At 38.4% G+C, this 16,266-nt stretch overlaps 1 protein-coding gene across 1 annotated transcript; it reads right to left on the reverse strand.

Annotated features, from left to right (window-relative positions):
* Positions 1–471: 471 nt before the first annotated feature.
* CRISP2 (cysteine rich secretory protein 2) lies at positions 472–10,622 on the reverse strand. The gene is made up of 8 exons (XM_027789232.2): positions 10,543–10,622; positions 6,909–6,970; positions 5,145–5,273; positions 3,785–3,875; positions 3,102–3,247; positions 2,448–2,542; positions 1,645–1,733; positions 472–976 (listed from the first exon to the last, which is right to left on the reverse strand). The coding sequence occupies exons 2-8, from the start codon at positions 6,966–6,968 to the stop codon at positions 852–854; spliced, it is 735 nt and encodes a 244-aa protein (XP_027645033.2). The 5' UTR covers positions 6,969–6,970; positions 10,543–10,622; the 3' UTR covers positions 472–851.
* Positions 10,623–16,266: the final 5,644 nt, after the last annotated feature.

The following is a 16,266-nucleotide window of genomic DNA, read 5'->3' on the forward strand; positions in this document are numbered from 1 at the left end:
TTTTCTCCTTTTCTCCTTTTTTTTTTTTCTTTTTATGGTAGCATATTTTTTCAGCATGCTGCAATAGGAATTCCAAACAAGTGTGTGGCAAACTTACTCAGAGATGATGGGAAGGGATATATATATACTATACCTCTTTCTTTATATAAATGCTTTTAAAAAGCTTCATATTTCTTGACTGTTGGTGCCATATGAAAAAAAAATATATAATTTATCACCTGCAGACACAGATGTGACAGAAACTTTGTGTTTAGGCCACAGAGTAAAAGCTGGCAGATTCAACTTGTGCCTCTTATTTTGGCTGTACAAAAAGATGCATCACTTTTTGCTTTGACTTTATTTTTCTGTCTCATCCCCACTCACATGAAATATTGAAGAACCTTGAAATAACCATGAGGAATTTTCCAAATGAAAAAACTGAATTACAAATAACTTCAGTGAAAAGCTCTGTTTGTGAACCAGTGGTAAATCATGTATTTATTTAGCAGAAACATATTCCATTGATAAAGAAAAGGTAACAGAGGAAAGTTAAGTGGCATTTAACATAATCTGAAAAAAAAGTGAAGCATTTGCAAAGTGTGTTTCCCATTAAAAATAAATGAATCGGTGGAAGATCTACTGCAAGGAAAACCACAAGGGCAGGCATCAGTAGCTGAAGCATGATTTCTGTAAAGTCTAAAATAACATCGGAGGTTATTTTGAGCTACTAGACTTATTTAGGACTGAAGTAATGGTGAGATTTCAGAAAAAAATCTGAGTCAATCTGGACACTCAGAGTGAATACCCTTCACAGTGAGTTCTGCTCTTTCCTAATAAGTCTCACAGCAGCTGTAATGACACTCACCAGGTCACTATATGATTTCAGTGGTGCATTTACAGGTAGCAGGACACTTCTTCATCAGTGAATTGCTACAGGTAAGCAAAGTTTTCAGTTCTCTGCAGTTTTCGAAGGAGTCTTTATACTTGCAAGGATTGGCTAAAATACAAAAGATAGAAACAAAACCAATGGAATATCAATTGAAAACCAGGTCCTGGTCTGATACTTCTGTATTTTCCAAAAGTTCCAAATTTTCATGTTTATATAGTCCTCGTACTTTTGCTCTGCTGTTAAAATTGCTTGAATATTATGGAAAAGGGAATGCAGGGAGAAAGGTGATATCTCACAGTTCTCATCTGTTTGCATGCTTCAACTTGCTCCACATGGAAGTCTGCAGAACCCAGGGGGCCATGCAGATATTCATGTACCTACATATATGTGAAGCCTATCAATGTGTTTGTGCCCTTAGATACAGATGTATGTCAAGACACCTTGTTTGGAGCTTTCTGGAAGAGGACAGTGGAAGATTGATGGTGATAATGCACCTATTGGTCAGCAGCAACACAGTTTAGTGTTAGCACAGCATAGCTGAGGTTGGCAGGGACCTCTGGAGGTCATCTGGTCCAACCTCACTGCTCAAGATTGTGCCTGTTCTGGTGGGATGTTTAACCACTGTTATTTGTGGAGGGGGAATGAAAGCGGCAGCTCTAGGATTTTTTGTCCTGATTAGCAAGAAGGAACTATACAAAAAGTAAAGTGCTACATAAGAACAACATTATTATCTAAGGTAATGCAAGGTTTGTTGTAAGGAGAAGACATTCACTTACTGCAAAGCCCTTTGTCACAGTGACCGGGACAGTCAGCACATTTTGGTCCGCTCTTGTAAGGTGTAGCTATTTGCATTACATTATTTCCTCTTTTGGAAAATTTGAAAAAAAACAGAACAAAACAAGATCAAAGCACAGCTCTAAGCCATTAGCAGGAGTTTATGATATTTATCACAATAGAAGGCATCAGGAATTTTTTTGGATAAAATAATTTTCATAGACAGTTATGTTTTAGTATCAGATATTCATTGAATACAATAATTTTGATTTTAAAGAATGAGGGACGTTAAGGGACAATGAGTTTTAGAGAAAGATGATTAATTGATTATTTGCATTTGTATAGCATTATCATTAACAAAAATCTTATGCTCTACCTAGTTCTGCTTTTCTAATGGCTTTCAAGTGATTGTGGCTTATAAGGAAATAACCTCAGCAGATGCCCTCTGCCTTTCAGACGTGCTCTTTGCCTCTGTGAATATTCGTTTGCTGTTGGCTTTCACTTTGCATCTGACTTTCTTGCTTGTGGTCAACGTTACAGGATAATTTGTGCATGATGCCTGATTCTGACAGGGATAGATCTTTGTTGTTAAAATTTCCCTAGTATCTGGTTCAATGTGAAAATAACATAAATATTACTATTTAACCTGATGTCAAACCCACAATTCACATCAGTATTTTCAAAATTATAATGGTTAAAATGAACTGTAATAATTTTATCCTACACATGACCAATGGACTATAGAAATTTTTGGAAACATATCCATAGTTATCTCATCTTAAATAAGTAAAAAGTCAGTACGTACGCAGGACAGTATTGGCAAACATAGAAGTATTTGAGCTCGCTCCTAGGACAGTAGGCAACTGCACATCCAACCTGGTAACTGTTATACCAGATTAGCTGTAGAATAAAAAAAACACATTATTTTAGAGTCGTGTTTTATTGAATTCTCATCAAAGACCTCACCAGATAACAGAACCAGAACATTTTTGGGTTTTCTGTTTAGCTTTTAAGTTTACAGCTTACCTGTCAGAAGAAGTAAATAGAAAAATAAGTTAACTGTGTCCTACAGTTTCCTATGGTTTTGAACACAGCTTCTGGCAGGACACTAAAGTTTAATTTCAAATATTTTTGCTTTTACATTTCTTAATCAGCTATTTCAATCCCTATATAGAAAATATTTATTTCGAAATTGAAGGTATTAATTATTTTTTTTTTTTTTTTTTGGTACAGAATAATATTTGTCTTCTGGACAGCTCTTCCAAAATACTGGTTCCATTGTCTTAGAATTAAATGAAAAAGAGTTTTAATTTATCATTCATCTTTGGATCAGAGTGTGAATGATAGATAATGGTTTGATGACAATGATCATTTTTTTCTAATGATAAATATCTCCCAGCTCCCTTAAATGTACTCCTGTAATTCTAGTGTATCATTGCAGTCTTTCAAATCTCCATACCTGAGTATAGCTCCCAATATTGGCATTTTTCTTGATTGCTCCAAGTCCATACTTGAAATTGGAGGACTGACTGTGCCAGGCTTGAATTACTTCAGCCCATGTTTTTAGGTAAGATGACAGCAGTATATTCTCACCACAGGTGACACCTAAGTAGAAGTAAGTTTATTTTATGACTTAGGAGAGAAGCAAGCTATAGGGTGGGAGGTAGGACATAAGGGTTGTAGCTACATCCTAAAAAATATCTCTATGATGCCACCCTATTTGCCCCGTGATTTTAAGAAGAGGATAGTACACTTGATCCTGTGAAAGCTGCAGGAAATCTTACTCTGGTTTTGGTGAGCTTTCAGTGACAGGTATTTGACTACAAAATGTTACACAAAAGTATCTGTACTTAGTCATACCAACAGCCATCTACTGTGCTGTCTTGTCTCCAGCAGAAGCCAAAAGTGGACGCTTCAAGAAAGGTACAAATATAGGGCAAGCACACAGTACCTCTCTCTGTCAAGTTCCAACAATTTGTCTTTAAGAGTATTTATCTGACAAAGATGATGGTTTTGTGTTTAATAATCCTAAAAAGATATTCCACAACAGATTAAGAGTTATCCTCATTTCTAGTTCGCCTGCACAGGAGTCGTGTAAATTAGCATTAACCCATCAGCTTAGGCTCCATACTTCTCACGCACCATTAATGACTCTCTGATTGCTTGGACTCACTTCCATCCCACACTTATTTGCCCATTTCTTCGCGTTTTTGGCAGCTTTCTCACTCCACACCTGAAAGACACGAAGGAAGAAGTACCCAGGTCACAGACAGCTAACGCAGCCCACCAGGGGGAAAAACAATAGGGTGCAATTTAGGAATTTTGTGTGCTGAATTCTCCTGAGGTCCTCAACAGAAAGCAGAGGAGTCATGCCAGTTTACACTACTGGGACATGGGGAACACATTTCTTCAGCTCTTAAAAATTGCAGGGCGGGTTATTCTGTACGCTATCACACAGGTCTGATCTCTAGGTGGCCCTGATTAATAGGAATTTTATAACATACTGTTGCTTATTTTGGCTTTGTGTCTGCATTAACGTTGCAGGGTGCAGTGCGCGGAATGATATAAAACTGATTTTCAGCTCAGCTGCAGCTAAGGTGTAGTGACAGACACCAGCTGGACTTTGAACCTGGGGAATGTTTGCAAGTCTCACCATACAGGCTTAGCCATAAATCACTGACCAGCTCATCTGCTCGTGGGATAGGGATAACAAAGAATATCAGGGGTGACAGGGATGGGAGCAGTGATGGGTGATGCAAACTCAGCTGAGGATAAATGGCTGTGTAGATCTAGGTAATTTTTTACTCCCCTTGACCGAGGCATGCTGTTGCTCCTGCTCCACCTTCCCTTCATCCAGGGTGGGTGGTTTTCTTCTAAGGGATCTGCTTATCCCACAGACTAGACTCTTATCCATTGCCTGAGAGCTGCCGCTGCATTTTGTACCTTTTCCCCGTTTAAAATGCTTTCCCTGAAAAGGTGCTTTTTTGCAACGAACAAAGGCAAGGCAAGAACTCGTGATTCACTGTGCAGGCTATGTTAACATATGCCTGACAGTAATAAAGAGATGTGGTTGAGGCAAACCTGTGTTTATTGTTCCTGCAGACAAATAACCCTGAGCATGGAGCAGTTCCTACGTTGCTTAGTTGAGTTTTTCTAAGTGGAGAAACTAAGACATGTAGGTTAGGGGAGAGGCTTCGAAAAGCACTTGTGGCCTGTCCTGAGACCTCTGAAATAATTTAAAATTATTATTAAATATATATATTATTTAAAAAAAAATCTGCAAAAATAATGGAAAAAACCTAGTAATTGCAGTATCAAGGTGTGTAAAATTAAGCATGAAGCCTGCAGAAACAAAGGGAGAAATTCTTGATTTCTTCACCTCAGTCCCAGAGCACCTTTCCTGCCCTCTCTGCTCACCAAGAGTGGGTTGTTTAGAAGGCTACAGGCTTCTGCTGACGATGTGGAAAGTGGGCTAGTTGCCTAGTTGCAATGCATAGCTTACCATCTTCAACATGTTGCTGGCAGTGGGAATTACAGATCTCCGTATTTCATTGTGTTGGTCAAGGATGTCTTTTTGGTTATGAGACTTAAAATGAGGAGACAAGATGTCTTCTTGTTTATACTGAAAACCCTGGGGGGGGGGGAAGAAAATCAGACAGTGAAGGTTCCAGTTAGCAGAAGTTTAATAAACAGGATAAATTATGAACTTCTTGTCAAAATAAAGCTTCTTGGAAATTCCCAACTTTCCTTTACTGGTTCTTCTATTCTCACAATTGCTGATTTTTCTTTTTTCCATCCTGGATTTGAACTGCACTTTTCATTAGGAGGCATGATCCTAAACAAAATGTGTGGATAGGAATTCTACCTCATAGAAGTCTCCACATCAAACATGGAGAAAGTTTAGCTCTAGAACAAAACCTCAAGACCTAGAACCAAACTCAAGACCGGCTTTGACCTTGTGTGTGCAAAAAACTCCCTAGCCCTTGTCAGTTGTAAGCTTTGGAAATATGTGAAGCTGGATCAGAGCTTAGGACTGTTTGCACACCATCTTCTGAAATACCTAAGGTCAAGAAAACAATGATTTAGACTGTCTCTTACATAGTGAATCCTTGCAGAGAAAAAGTTGCAATGATTATATTGGAGTTTTCAGCCTAAAACTCCCGCAGGAAAAGATTCTTCCCACTTAAAGTCTAAAAATGAGACATCCCAACCAAATTTGGACACCTTCAATTTGTTTGTCATTACTGAAAAGGGCAGAGGTAGCTCTTCCCACAAAATCTGAACTCTTTTTTTAGGACTGGAGGAACCATTGTCTACAAGTACATCTTTCTCCATCCTTTGTAGGGAGACTCTGGCAGAGACCTGGACAGCTAATACTTTGATGCTTAAGTCAGTGAGGTGAGTCCTGCCATTGTTGTGCTGGTCTCTTTTCTAGACACTGGTTCATCTTATTTAATTTTAGATATGTATACCATAGGTGTAAATATCTAAAAAATACCTCAGTTTGCCTTTGTGGCCAGTAAGAAGAGCACAGAATGAGAGAGACTGAGTTCTGAAATATCCGAGTAATATGAATGACTCCCACTGTATGCCTTCAGAGCTCAGTTCTGGGTTTTAAAGACTGTAGTCAGTGGCTCCAAATGGCACCTAGTGCCACTTGAAATGCCCAGAAAGTCGTCCCTTGCCTCAGGCTGTTGCTCCAGAATGGTATAGGTGACTTACAGCTGCACGTGATGGCTCGGATACTCAGGAGAGTCCCAAGCTGCACTAAGACACTTCTGTGCGGGCAGCTGAACCTCCCCCCAGAGGCGTCGTACACCTTGTTTAACTTAAGACAATTACAGTGGTAGAAATAACACCTCAGCCAGATATTTTAGGCTGCTGCTATACTCAGATAAAAGAAACAAGCGACTTAGGACATAGCTCACCTGAGATTTATTGAAGAAAAAGACAATTGGCATAACTGAAGTACTTATTTCTTTTTATTCTTCAATAAGCAGATCTCAATAAATAGCTCACACACAAGTGCCTGCACAGTAGATATCTACATCTTACAGGATTAATCCTTTTTAAGGAGAGGTGAAGACTAGATTCCTGATACTTAACTATTTCAAAATAGCTTCAGTTCATACTTGTTGAGAAAATGTATTTTTAAAATGAGTCATGTGAAAAGAAGAATATTTTGATAGGCAGAGGAAATAATACAAAAATCTATGAAAAACGCTGTGCTCAGATATAGCTCTCTTGCATAAACGAATGCTCCTACCTGTCCATCAGACTGGTGTAGCAAAGCAGCCAGGAGAATGATTGCAGTTAGTAGACTCATTTCTACAGAGAAAAAAACAAACCCCCAAATCCGTTAATCTCTGTTGCATAAAGTTTGTGTTGTAATGTGGTATGTGAGCAAGATACAAAACTGTTGCAATTCAAGCCTGACACATAGATTATTTTAGTTGATACCTAGTACAGTGGGATGTGCCAAAACCGTGCAAATGAGTGTATGATGGTGCATGGGCACTGCTGAAACAGAGAGAAGACCACCTTGCATGGAAGCAGGGACCATAAGTAGCATATAATTGCATGTTTCTTGTAAGAGATGGATCAACCTCCTTTTAACTTCTTTATTCAAGATATCTTGAATTTGCAGCATTCCCTTCGTCTTTGTCTCCTTATGTAAATAAAAGCCCATTAATTTGTTCAGTAGGGTCACATTAGTGTCCTGCTCAAGCAAGCATCACCTGTATTGGGAAGCTATTTTGGAACACACAAAACAGTTGTCTCCATTTCTTTCCTGCTCCCTGTTTCCTCATTAAATCAGCATCATAATGGCTCAAGCAAATGGTGATGATCACCTTCAAGTTACACCTGACACACAGACATAAACCAAACCTTCAGGAAATAATGTTGGCTATTGCCTTCTGGCTACTGAGACACCTTATAGAAGCAAATACCACAGTATGTACACAGAGAATCTGAAACCCACTTATATTAATGGGATAATTTTTCTGTGTGTCAGAAAAAGCAAAGGTTATATATCTTTGCATTACTGAGGATATACAGGAAATCATGTCTTTTTGGTTGGTAAAGAATAAAGATGTGACAAAATGCAGAGAAAAGGGAACTTTGAGCTCAACAGGCTACTTTAAAAGAAACTGAAGCAAGCAAGGAAAATAGACATAACAAAAATCGTCAAACATAATAAACCTTAGAGCTGGCTTCTGAGAAAAATCCACAGTGTGAGCAGTGCAGGTCAGTGGTAGAGGTCTTGGCAATGCTGCTGGATAGGAAAACTACTGGGATAACACCTGTTAAAACCATAAATATACAATGAAAATACAACCAATCCACCAATCCATCTCTGCTAAGTGAATAAATAAACATTTTGACGTTAGGTGAGAAGAATGAGCTAAGAAAGACTGCAGAGAGCATTTCCTTCCAGCAGGAGCTCAAGGATGGATTCACACCTCAAAGAATTTACAGCAAGTTACCAGCGTCCTGGAAAAACAACTTACATTTCATTCCCTTTCCACTGGGTAGAACGAATATTTCTCGTTCCTAGAGCGATGACTTGGAAGAGGTGCCATTTACAGCATTCTTCATACCCCGTTCATTGTTTAACACCTGAAATGGCCTCTAGATTTTTGATCTGATCTCCCTTTTATTTACATTGGGTTTACATTGCTGAGGTCAGTGGATTTGCTTGCTATCTGGTCCTGTGTGAATGAGTCAGCCTACATCTGCGTGTCAGAAATTGCTGCTTATTATAAGGAAAATAATGATAATACTAATACTGATGGCAGTTCAGAAAGTGTTACCTTTCTTCTTAGATGCTTTGGTGTGACTCATTTGCAAATAGTGCAGCAGCTCTAATACTTTCATCTTTATGAGGATCAAGTTCTATACATGGTGGTCTCTAATTGGGCACAAGCAGGTCCGTTTATAACCCTCGTTTGGAGCTAAATTTCCAACCAAATTCAAGCCTGGACAGAGGGCCTGGGAAAGGCCTGCCAGAATACTGGAAAATATGAAGTTTTTCCAACATCTTCCTTTGCTGGTGAGACCCCTTTTATGTTCATTTTATGCATATTTCACACTGGTTTGCAGTAGGAATATTCCAACATATATGTTACAGTGTGTAATGTCATGGGAAAGGGCTTGCTGTAGCAAGCCTCTTACCAGCATTTATCTTCGAGGGTAGGAGTGATTTCCTCTGAATTTAGATGCTGATAACTATAGGCATAGTTAGAAACATTAATCATTTTTACAACACAGGCTAGACTTGCCACTAAGATTGGAGGTCAATCAGCCAAAGAACATTAATGTACCATGTGACTTTTAGACCCAGGTGAAAGATCTTAGGGCTAATATTCAGAGCAGAGTGTTCATGAACAAATATAAGGCATGAGTCCACATAGCAGATCAAGCCACTGTTGGAACAAGGTAAGTTCTTTACTTAGATGCTCAGCTATGCAGAGTTTCAACCTACCTCTAAGGAAATTAAACCAAAGAAGAAAAATGAAAACACTATTGTCTCTTCACTTGTGTGGTAGCAAGGCGAGATTAAGTTGGCTGAGTTCAGACCAAAAGGTCTACTGCTGAGTTATTCTGTGCCACATGCTGTAGTCTTTCATGAGCTCACAAGGTGAGGAGCTTGGTGTATTCGTACCCAAACTGACACTAAGAAAAACGGTAGCACAGCACCACCACGCAGAGATGTAGGTTTGAATCCAATGGGCTTCACAGTTACATCATGATGGCATTGTGCCTGGACTAACAACTCTTTAACTCAGGAGGTCTGTCCAGCCCATGTACGCACCAAAAGAATGTGATCTGATGACTATGATGCTCCTGGTACTAGGTTGCAGCTAGACTGGTAATTTATTTCAGTGCTGTATTCCATTGCATATTATAAATCAACAAGACATATTCTATCACACCAAAGACTTCATGTCATTCAAATATTGAGTCTTTAGTTTGTTTTCCCATAAAGGAATAAAGAAATAGAAGAAAGCTTTTAGGTAGGTCTGCTTGAAAATTGGACATTTCATGCAAATTTGATTGGATGTAAAAAAAATAAAATAAAATCTATGGTTAAAAATCTAGAAACAATGTTCTATTAAAAAGATACAGTCCAGGATTTTCATGTTTAGTATTTGTACTTCACTCTTCAGTAGAGCTTTTTTCCTACCAGCTGGTAAAGCTCTCAGGGCATAGCAGGTTTGAAAGTTTGTAAGAGTGGGAGTATTTGTCTTGATATTTATATTTATCTTACTCTTTGATATAACTTTTTGCTACCTTCTCTGAATTTACATTTTTAACTTTCATTTTATATATAAAAAAATCACTCTGCATTAAGAAAATGCAATCAACTTACTGCAAGCTATAAGATATAGTAGACATTTTGATAGCATGTGTACGTGAAAACTTGGACAGATAGTTAGCATTTCTAGATGAAAAATTCTTAGTTCAGCTGTACTAGTATATCCCAACAGTCAAGTGAAATAAATTCAACATAAAAATAATAAAAATGACCTTAGAAAAGCATTTCCCATGATTGGCCACCCTCTGCAAAATGGATCAATTTCCATTCACGTTTGAAGAATGGAGCAAGTGAGTCAAAGTGTTACCTTCTAATCTAAAGAAATATGGGAATTAGACTTCACTGAAGCTGTTTCTCACCCACACAGGCGGGAGGTGTGTTTTCTAAGCAGAAGATACAATTTATTTTTAAATTCTTCCTCTGGCAGTATTATAAGGAGACATTTTCTTTTAATTATCACATTTGACACAGCTTAAATATTAACTACATCAGCCTTTGTAGCACAGTGCCTAATCAATACTGACCAAGTGACTCTATAGAAGAAATCTTTAATACTGAAATTAAATTCTGCATACATTACCTTTGTCCAGCCAGAATCCTTCTGTATCTTAGAAAGAGTGACCGGAGTGAGGAAGGCTCTCCTCACTCTAGAGCTCTGTGTGTGTGTATACATATATATATATATCTATCTATATGTATATGTGTGTGTGTGTGTGTATGTGTTCCCTTCCCTTCCATTGTCAATATTTATTGCCATTAAATGACATCAGCTTTGGGGCTGCACATTTTAGAAGAAAAAAGTTTTCTTAGAGGAACAGGTGACTGAAAATGAACCAATCCAGCTGCACTGTTCTAGTTTTTTTTTTTTGCTTGTATCCAGGGCAAGGAAAGAGAGAAGATAAAAGATCTGTCCTTTTGCAGCACTTTGACTTTGCCAGAACACTTGTAGCCCAATAAGCAAGCTGCAGGGCTGATGTGTTCAACAAACAAACCCTAACGTTTAGGGATGTTTGCTTTGCAATTGTCTTTTCTGGCTGGCAAAAGAGTGGAATAAATATTTTAAAGCAGAGACATAAGTCAGCAACTCACTTCTTAGTCATGCATGCACAGAATCACCTACACACTGGGCTACACACTTTCTTCCAAGTGGTTCCTAAATGTCTGTTTGCAAAATGAAATTTATATTGCACTAGCTCACCGAGGCCAAAAAGCTTTGGCACTAGGCTTTATTCACTTCATGTGTTACTTAAGAGTAACCTATTTGCAGAATGGCTACAGACGTGTGCATCTTCCCCCTGCGGTGTGAAGACCGTGTGGCATTTGTTTGCTTTTTTGCTTCAGTGCAGCATCACTCAGCTCACTTTTCCTTTTTGCAGAATCTTTGCTTCCACTCATTTATAAGGTAATACCATAAAGTCAGCTTTGACAGGTTCTCAGTGCTCAGCCCTTCTGTATTTAAACACAACCTGTCTTGCTTCCCTCCATGCTGCCTGTTGTCTCTTAGAAGGCACAAAGCATCTGCACATCTCATTCCTTTCCTGCAGTTCTCTTCTTTGTCCTTGCCTTTGCTGTGATGCCTTGCACACCGAGCACCATTTTCGTTCTGCTGGGTCAAGGCAGTGCACAGTACAATTCAACATTGTTTCATTGCTTACTGTTTGCTGCAGTATTTCTCCCAGCTACATGCTGTTGCCAGCATTTTAATTCTTTATTTGTATAGTGGGCAACGCTACAGAAAGTTGCTTGTGATAAGCTCTTCCATTTCCTTCCATGCTCTGAGATAAGGGCAAGAGTGCTTTATTATCTGAATTGTTCATGACAGCGTTGATGAGACCAGAGTTATCGACATCAGAAAGCCTAATTAACTGCCTATCACAGTTACTAAGATTGCATCTCTATTGACTGTAAGGGGAGACGGTCTAGCACTTCCAGATACTTGATGTTCTGGGAGATAGTTCCATTATTTTACCCTATCCACTGTACTCAGTAATTTTAATTGATTTTCCACAGTCACCTGAGCTTTATTTGTATTGTTAAAATTAAATAATACTACTGCAAATATTTCTTTAAAATGTGCCACACCTTTTTAAATAGTGAAAACCATTTGTTCTACAAAGAAGGTCTGTTAGATATGCTACAGTTGATGGTCTACAAGTAAAATTATTAGGAAGAAATCAAAGATTAATAAAACTGACATTTGGGACCATGGTACAAAGAGCAATTTAATATATCAATTCCCATTTTCTCATGTGGATCACCTGAAGGACTGGAGTAATTTAATTAAAAAAAATTTAAAATTAATTCCACAGGGTTCTACAAATTTATGTATTTTTAAAAAAGATAAATCTATGGAAAGTTCTTTAAAAAAAATATCAGCTTGAGAGATTTGACTGTGGCAGTTCTTCCAACCCTTATATAAATCTAAACTACAAGAATCTATTTTGACCTCAAGCAATGAAGGTAAAATTCCTGTTTCTTTAGTTAATGACAGCTTAACCAGTGCCTTTAATTAAAATTCATGGTGTTCTGTGTGGTTTAGGTTTCACATAGACTTTTTCTTAGCTGAAGAACACACCTTGAAGACCCAATCCTTTTAGCCAACTTTGTTTTGCAGAAGGGAACATCATCCACTTCTTCCACACAACCCAACTCACCTTCCACCCCAGCTTATTACTGGGGAGATAACCAGCAGGGCAATAACTCTAGCAGTTACTGCCAGATGGGAGTAAATGCCACACAAAGAAAGCTAGCCCAGTCAAAGGCAAGGCACATAAAGGCAGAAGCTACGAGTGTCTTTGAAGGCTGTTGGATTACCAGGGTTGAGATGTTGGGTGTAGGCAACGTGCAAATTTGGTGGTGTAACTACCGCAGCATTGGGTTTGAGCTGGTGTGTGTTCAGCCAGCACGGAGAGCAGGTAGAGCAAATCCACCCTCCTCAGAGACATACCACTCAATGTCTGCCCTCAATCTTCAGAGAGCAAAGCTGCTCCTCGCAGGTCTTGCCCACCATGTTTCAGCCCACTTGGATGTACGGGATACATCACTGCCCACTGTGGCACAGCTACTGTCTTTAAGGGTCAACTTTTGCTTTAATTTTATTAAGGAGGCGTTGGAGGCATGGTTGCCTACCGGTGGTTTCTCAGGTCCACTGTGGGAGGCCAACCTGCATGTGACTTGGCTGCTGAGTTTAAGCCTCTGCTGAAATGGCTTAATCAGGTCTGAAGCGGTGAGGGGTAAGGAGCAGCTGAGCAAGACCCAACCCATTGCCCACGAGCTAGATCTGGAGAGAGACTTCTGCTCAGCCCCGAGATTGGTTTGGTCTTGTCCTTTTAGTGGCTGCTACTGAGCTTGTGGTGTTTATATACATAATAAAATGTGACTGTCTTGTAAGTTTAAAACTACTGTGAATAAATATTGCTCTGGTTACTTGCTCTTTGGCCGCTAGCAAGGAAATTCGCAGCAAGTGAGGCTGCGGAGCTGAGCACACCCATAACTGCCTGGCTGTGGTTACCTGAGGCAGTGTTATTTCAATAACTGCTCACCTCTGCCACCGACAAATCATCTTATAAATAGATGTAATAGTTCAATATATTTCTATATAGCCTACAAAATAGGAAGGAAGTGTTTCTGAATTTCCTGATCTCTTGCTTTGCAATAAGAAGGGAGATTTTTAACTTTTTGTGACTTATAAACAGGAATTCATTACTTTTACATTCTTCCTTAGAGAAATCAGTACCCTAGAAACAGAGCACAGGAGAGGAAAATATCGTGTGTTTTACTTCCCCGCCCCCCCCCCCCCCCCCCCAGGAACGAAGGTCATGACGGCAATTAATAAAATAAGAGATAAAATTGTCAGCATAATCATGTTAGTCACTCCAACTACCTGCAAGGATTAGCCAGGTAAAATCCTTTAATTTCCTATACAGATTTTGTTTGTCAAAAAATCTATTCGAAAGTCTAGTCTGATTCTTAGAAATAATTTTTTAAAGAGAATGATGGCATCATAACTGAATTCAGAAACTTATAACAAACCTAGTATATTGTTACTTAGAAAAAAAATTTGTTAATAAAACCCAAAATAATTTGGTTTTTCATGGTCAAATATGAGTCTATCTTGTTTGGCCATTCTCTCACTTATGATCACTACAATAGGAATTACCACTGAGTATGTGCTAATTTGCTAGTTTTATTGAATAAAGGTTTGACGACCAGATTTGAAATGAGATTCAACATTGGATGTCAGGAAGTTAAGCATTTATTGCAAACTCATTGTCTTAACTCTCAGCATTCAGTGGGTGAGGCAGGTGTAACCAACAGGTCACTCTTTCCATTGGAAGTCTGGGGTCTCAGGCGTGTGGCTTCAATTAAGAGCATATGAAGTAAGAGCTAAGCACACCAACAAGAAGTCCTACTGTGTCCTTTCTATATGCTTCCCCTTTGCGGGGGGATAAGATACTGCTAGATGTTTTCGGCTCAGGGATATTATTTTTTTCTAAACTCTCCTGCTTCTGCAAAACCCAAGACCTCTCAAGCACATGGAGACAGCACTGACTGCAATGCACAAATTGCAGTCGTCAGGGCTGCAAAGAAGTTATGAAAAGATTCATCCTGAAGCAAAAAATTATGATTCTAGATCCCCCTCAAGGGATTTCCCCCACTAAAGGAATTCAACTTTTTTGCAGTGCCCAGATGAGACAGTGATTGCCCTAGTGATTGCAGTAAGTCTCCTTTCATGACACTTGAAACCACTGCCTATGTGACTGCTCGTAAGCCAGGGGAAAACTCCAAAACACAAAATGAAGTAACAGTGCATAAGCACAGCAACTTAGGCCAATTCCCTCCCTTCTGAGCCCAGAATAGGATGTATTATAAATAGGCTGCACCTGACAGATGTTTTTCTGCATGGTTCTTAAAAGTCTGTGGCAAGAAGTCATGGTTTCCTTGGGTAATAAGTTTCATTCCTTTCTAGTCTTACTATTCAAAAACTGTTCTTAAAGTCTAACATATGGGTGGTTAAGTCATTTGCATGAAGTCCAAAATGATTCCATTACTAAAATCATACACTTTTCATTTCAAAACTCAATTTTGAAAAAAATGAAAACTCATGCTCTTTTTTATCTTCTCTGTCAAAATGTGGTGAAGCTGAGCAATGTAAAAATGTAGCATTGTTGTTTTTTAACTGCATACAGATCAGCACTTCAGCTATAATTTAGATCCGGTAATTAATTAGAAACATTTTCTAAACCTATACTATGGAACATCAAGGATCTGGATCCAGAAATGAAATCTGGAGCAAAATTCATTCCAACTCCTGGGACAACTCAGTAGTGAAAGCACTTGCATTTGAGCTAGTCTTCCTCATCTCACTTTCTTGTAAATAACTTTTTGTTATTTCTTGTAAATAACTAAAACTTTTAAAGTCATCTTTAGGAAGCAACATGACTAATGCATTTAAAATGTTAGATTAGAATAAAAGAATCTGTCAGACACAGGTCAATGAGACAGATAAGCTACATCCCTTCAGTCAGATTTCTCGCATAAAACAAGTAAACCAGTGCCTGTTTTAAGTGACTGTTAATAATATGGAAGGATACAAAGAAAGTGAACACAGGAGAGTTCTGTATGGAAACATCATGTGGAACAACAGTGTTGGTTTTTTATTCACGTATGTCTTCCTCTGTCTGATGTAACTAAACAAAACATAGCTATGCCCAGCTGATGTTTTAGAACAAATCTGTTATTTGAAATAAATCTGGCCAACAGGAAACAAAGCAAACAACATCATTTCTCAGAATCCAAACTGACTCTTGATATAGATGATTTATTGAGTGTATTGTTTTTTTTTTTTTTAAAGGAAGTGGAATATACATCCCTTTCCTTCTAACTTAGAGTGAAAGACAGAGCAATACAAACTATCACAGATACCTGAAATGTAATGGCAATCTGGAGATATTTGTTTCTTATTCATGGATAAAAATGATTTTAAGGCTCATCTTTAGGTTTACATGCTTAATGACTTCAGCCATAAATATCTCTGTGTAAAACAGGTTATACAAGCTGAAGTTTTTCATAAATACCTTTTTGGTTGCTACGTGTGTTTGCTGGGAAAAAGTGTTTCTCGAATCTAACAGGAGTGATGACGATGTGGGAACTTTTTCTGTGAATTCTTTAAAAATGTGTCAGTCCTAAATTCATTCCACATATATAAGCATTTTAGCCTTCTCATGCATTTGACATAAAGAGTATATCAGAGGTATTGTAGATGGCACAGAAAGGCTGGTCTTGTAACACTGTACAGTTGGTA

This window comes from Falco peregrinus, chromosome 7 (assembly GCF_023634155.1).
Source record: "Falco peregrinus isolate bFalPer1 chromosome 7, bFalPer1.pri, whole genome shotgun sequence".
Taxonomy (NCBI): Eukaryota; Metazoa; Chordata; class Aves; order Falconiformes; family Falconidae; genus Falco; species Falco peregrinus.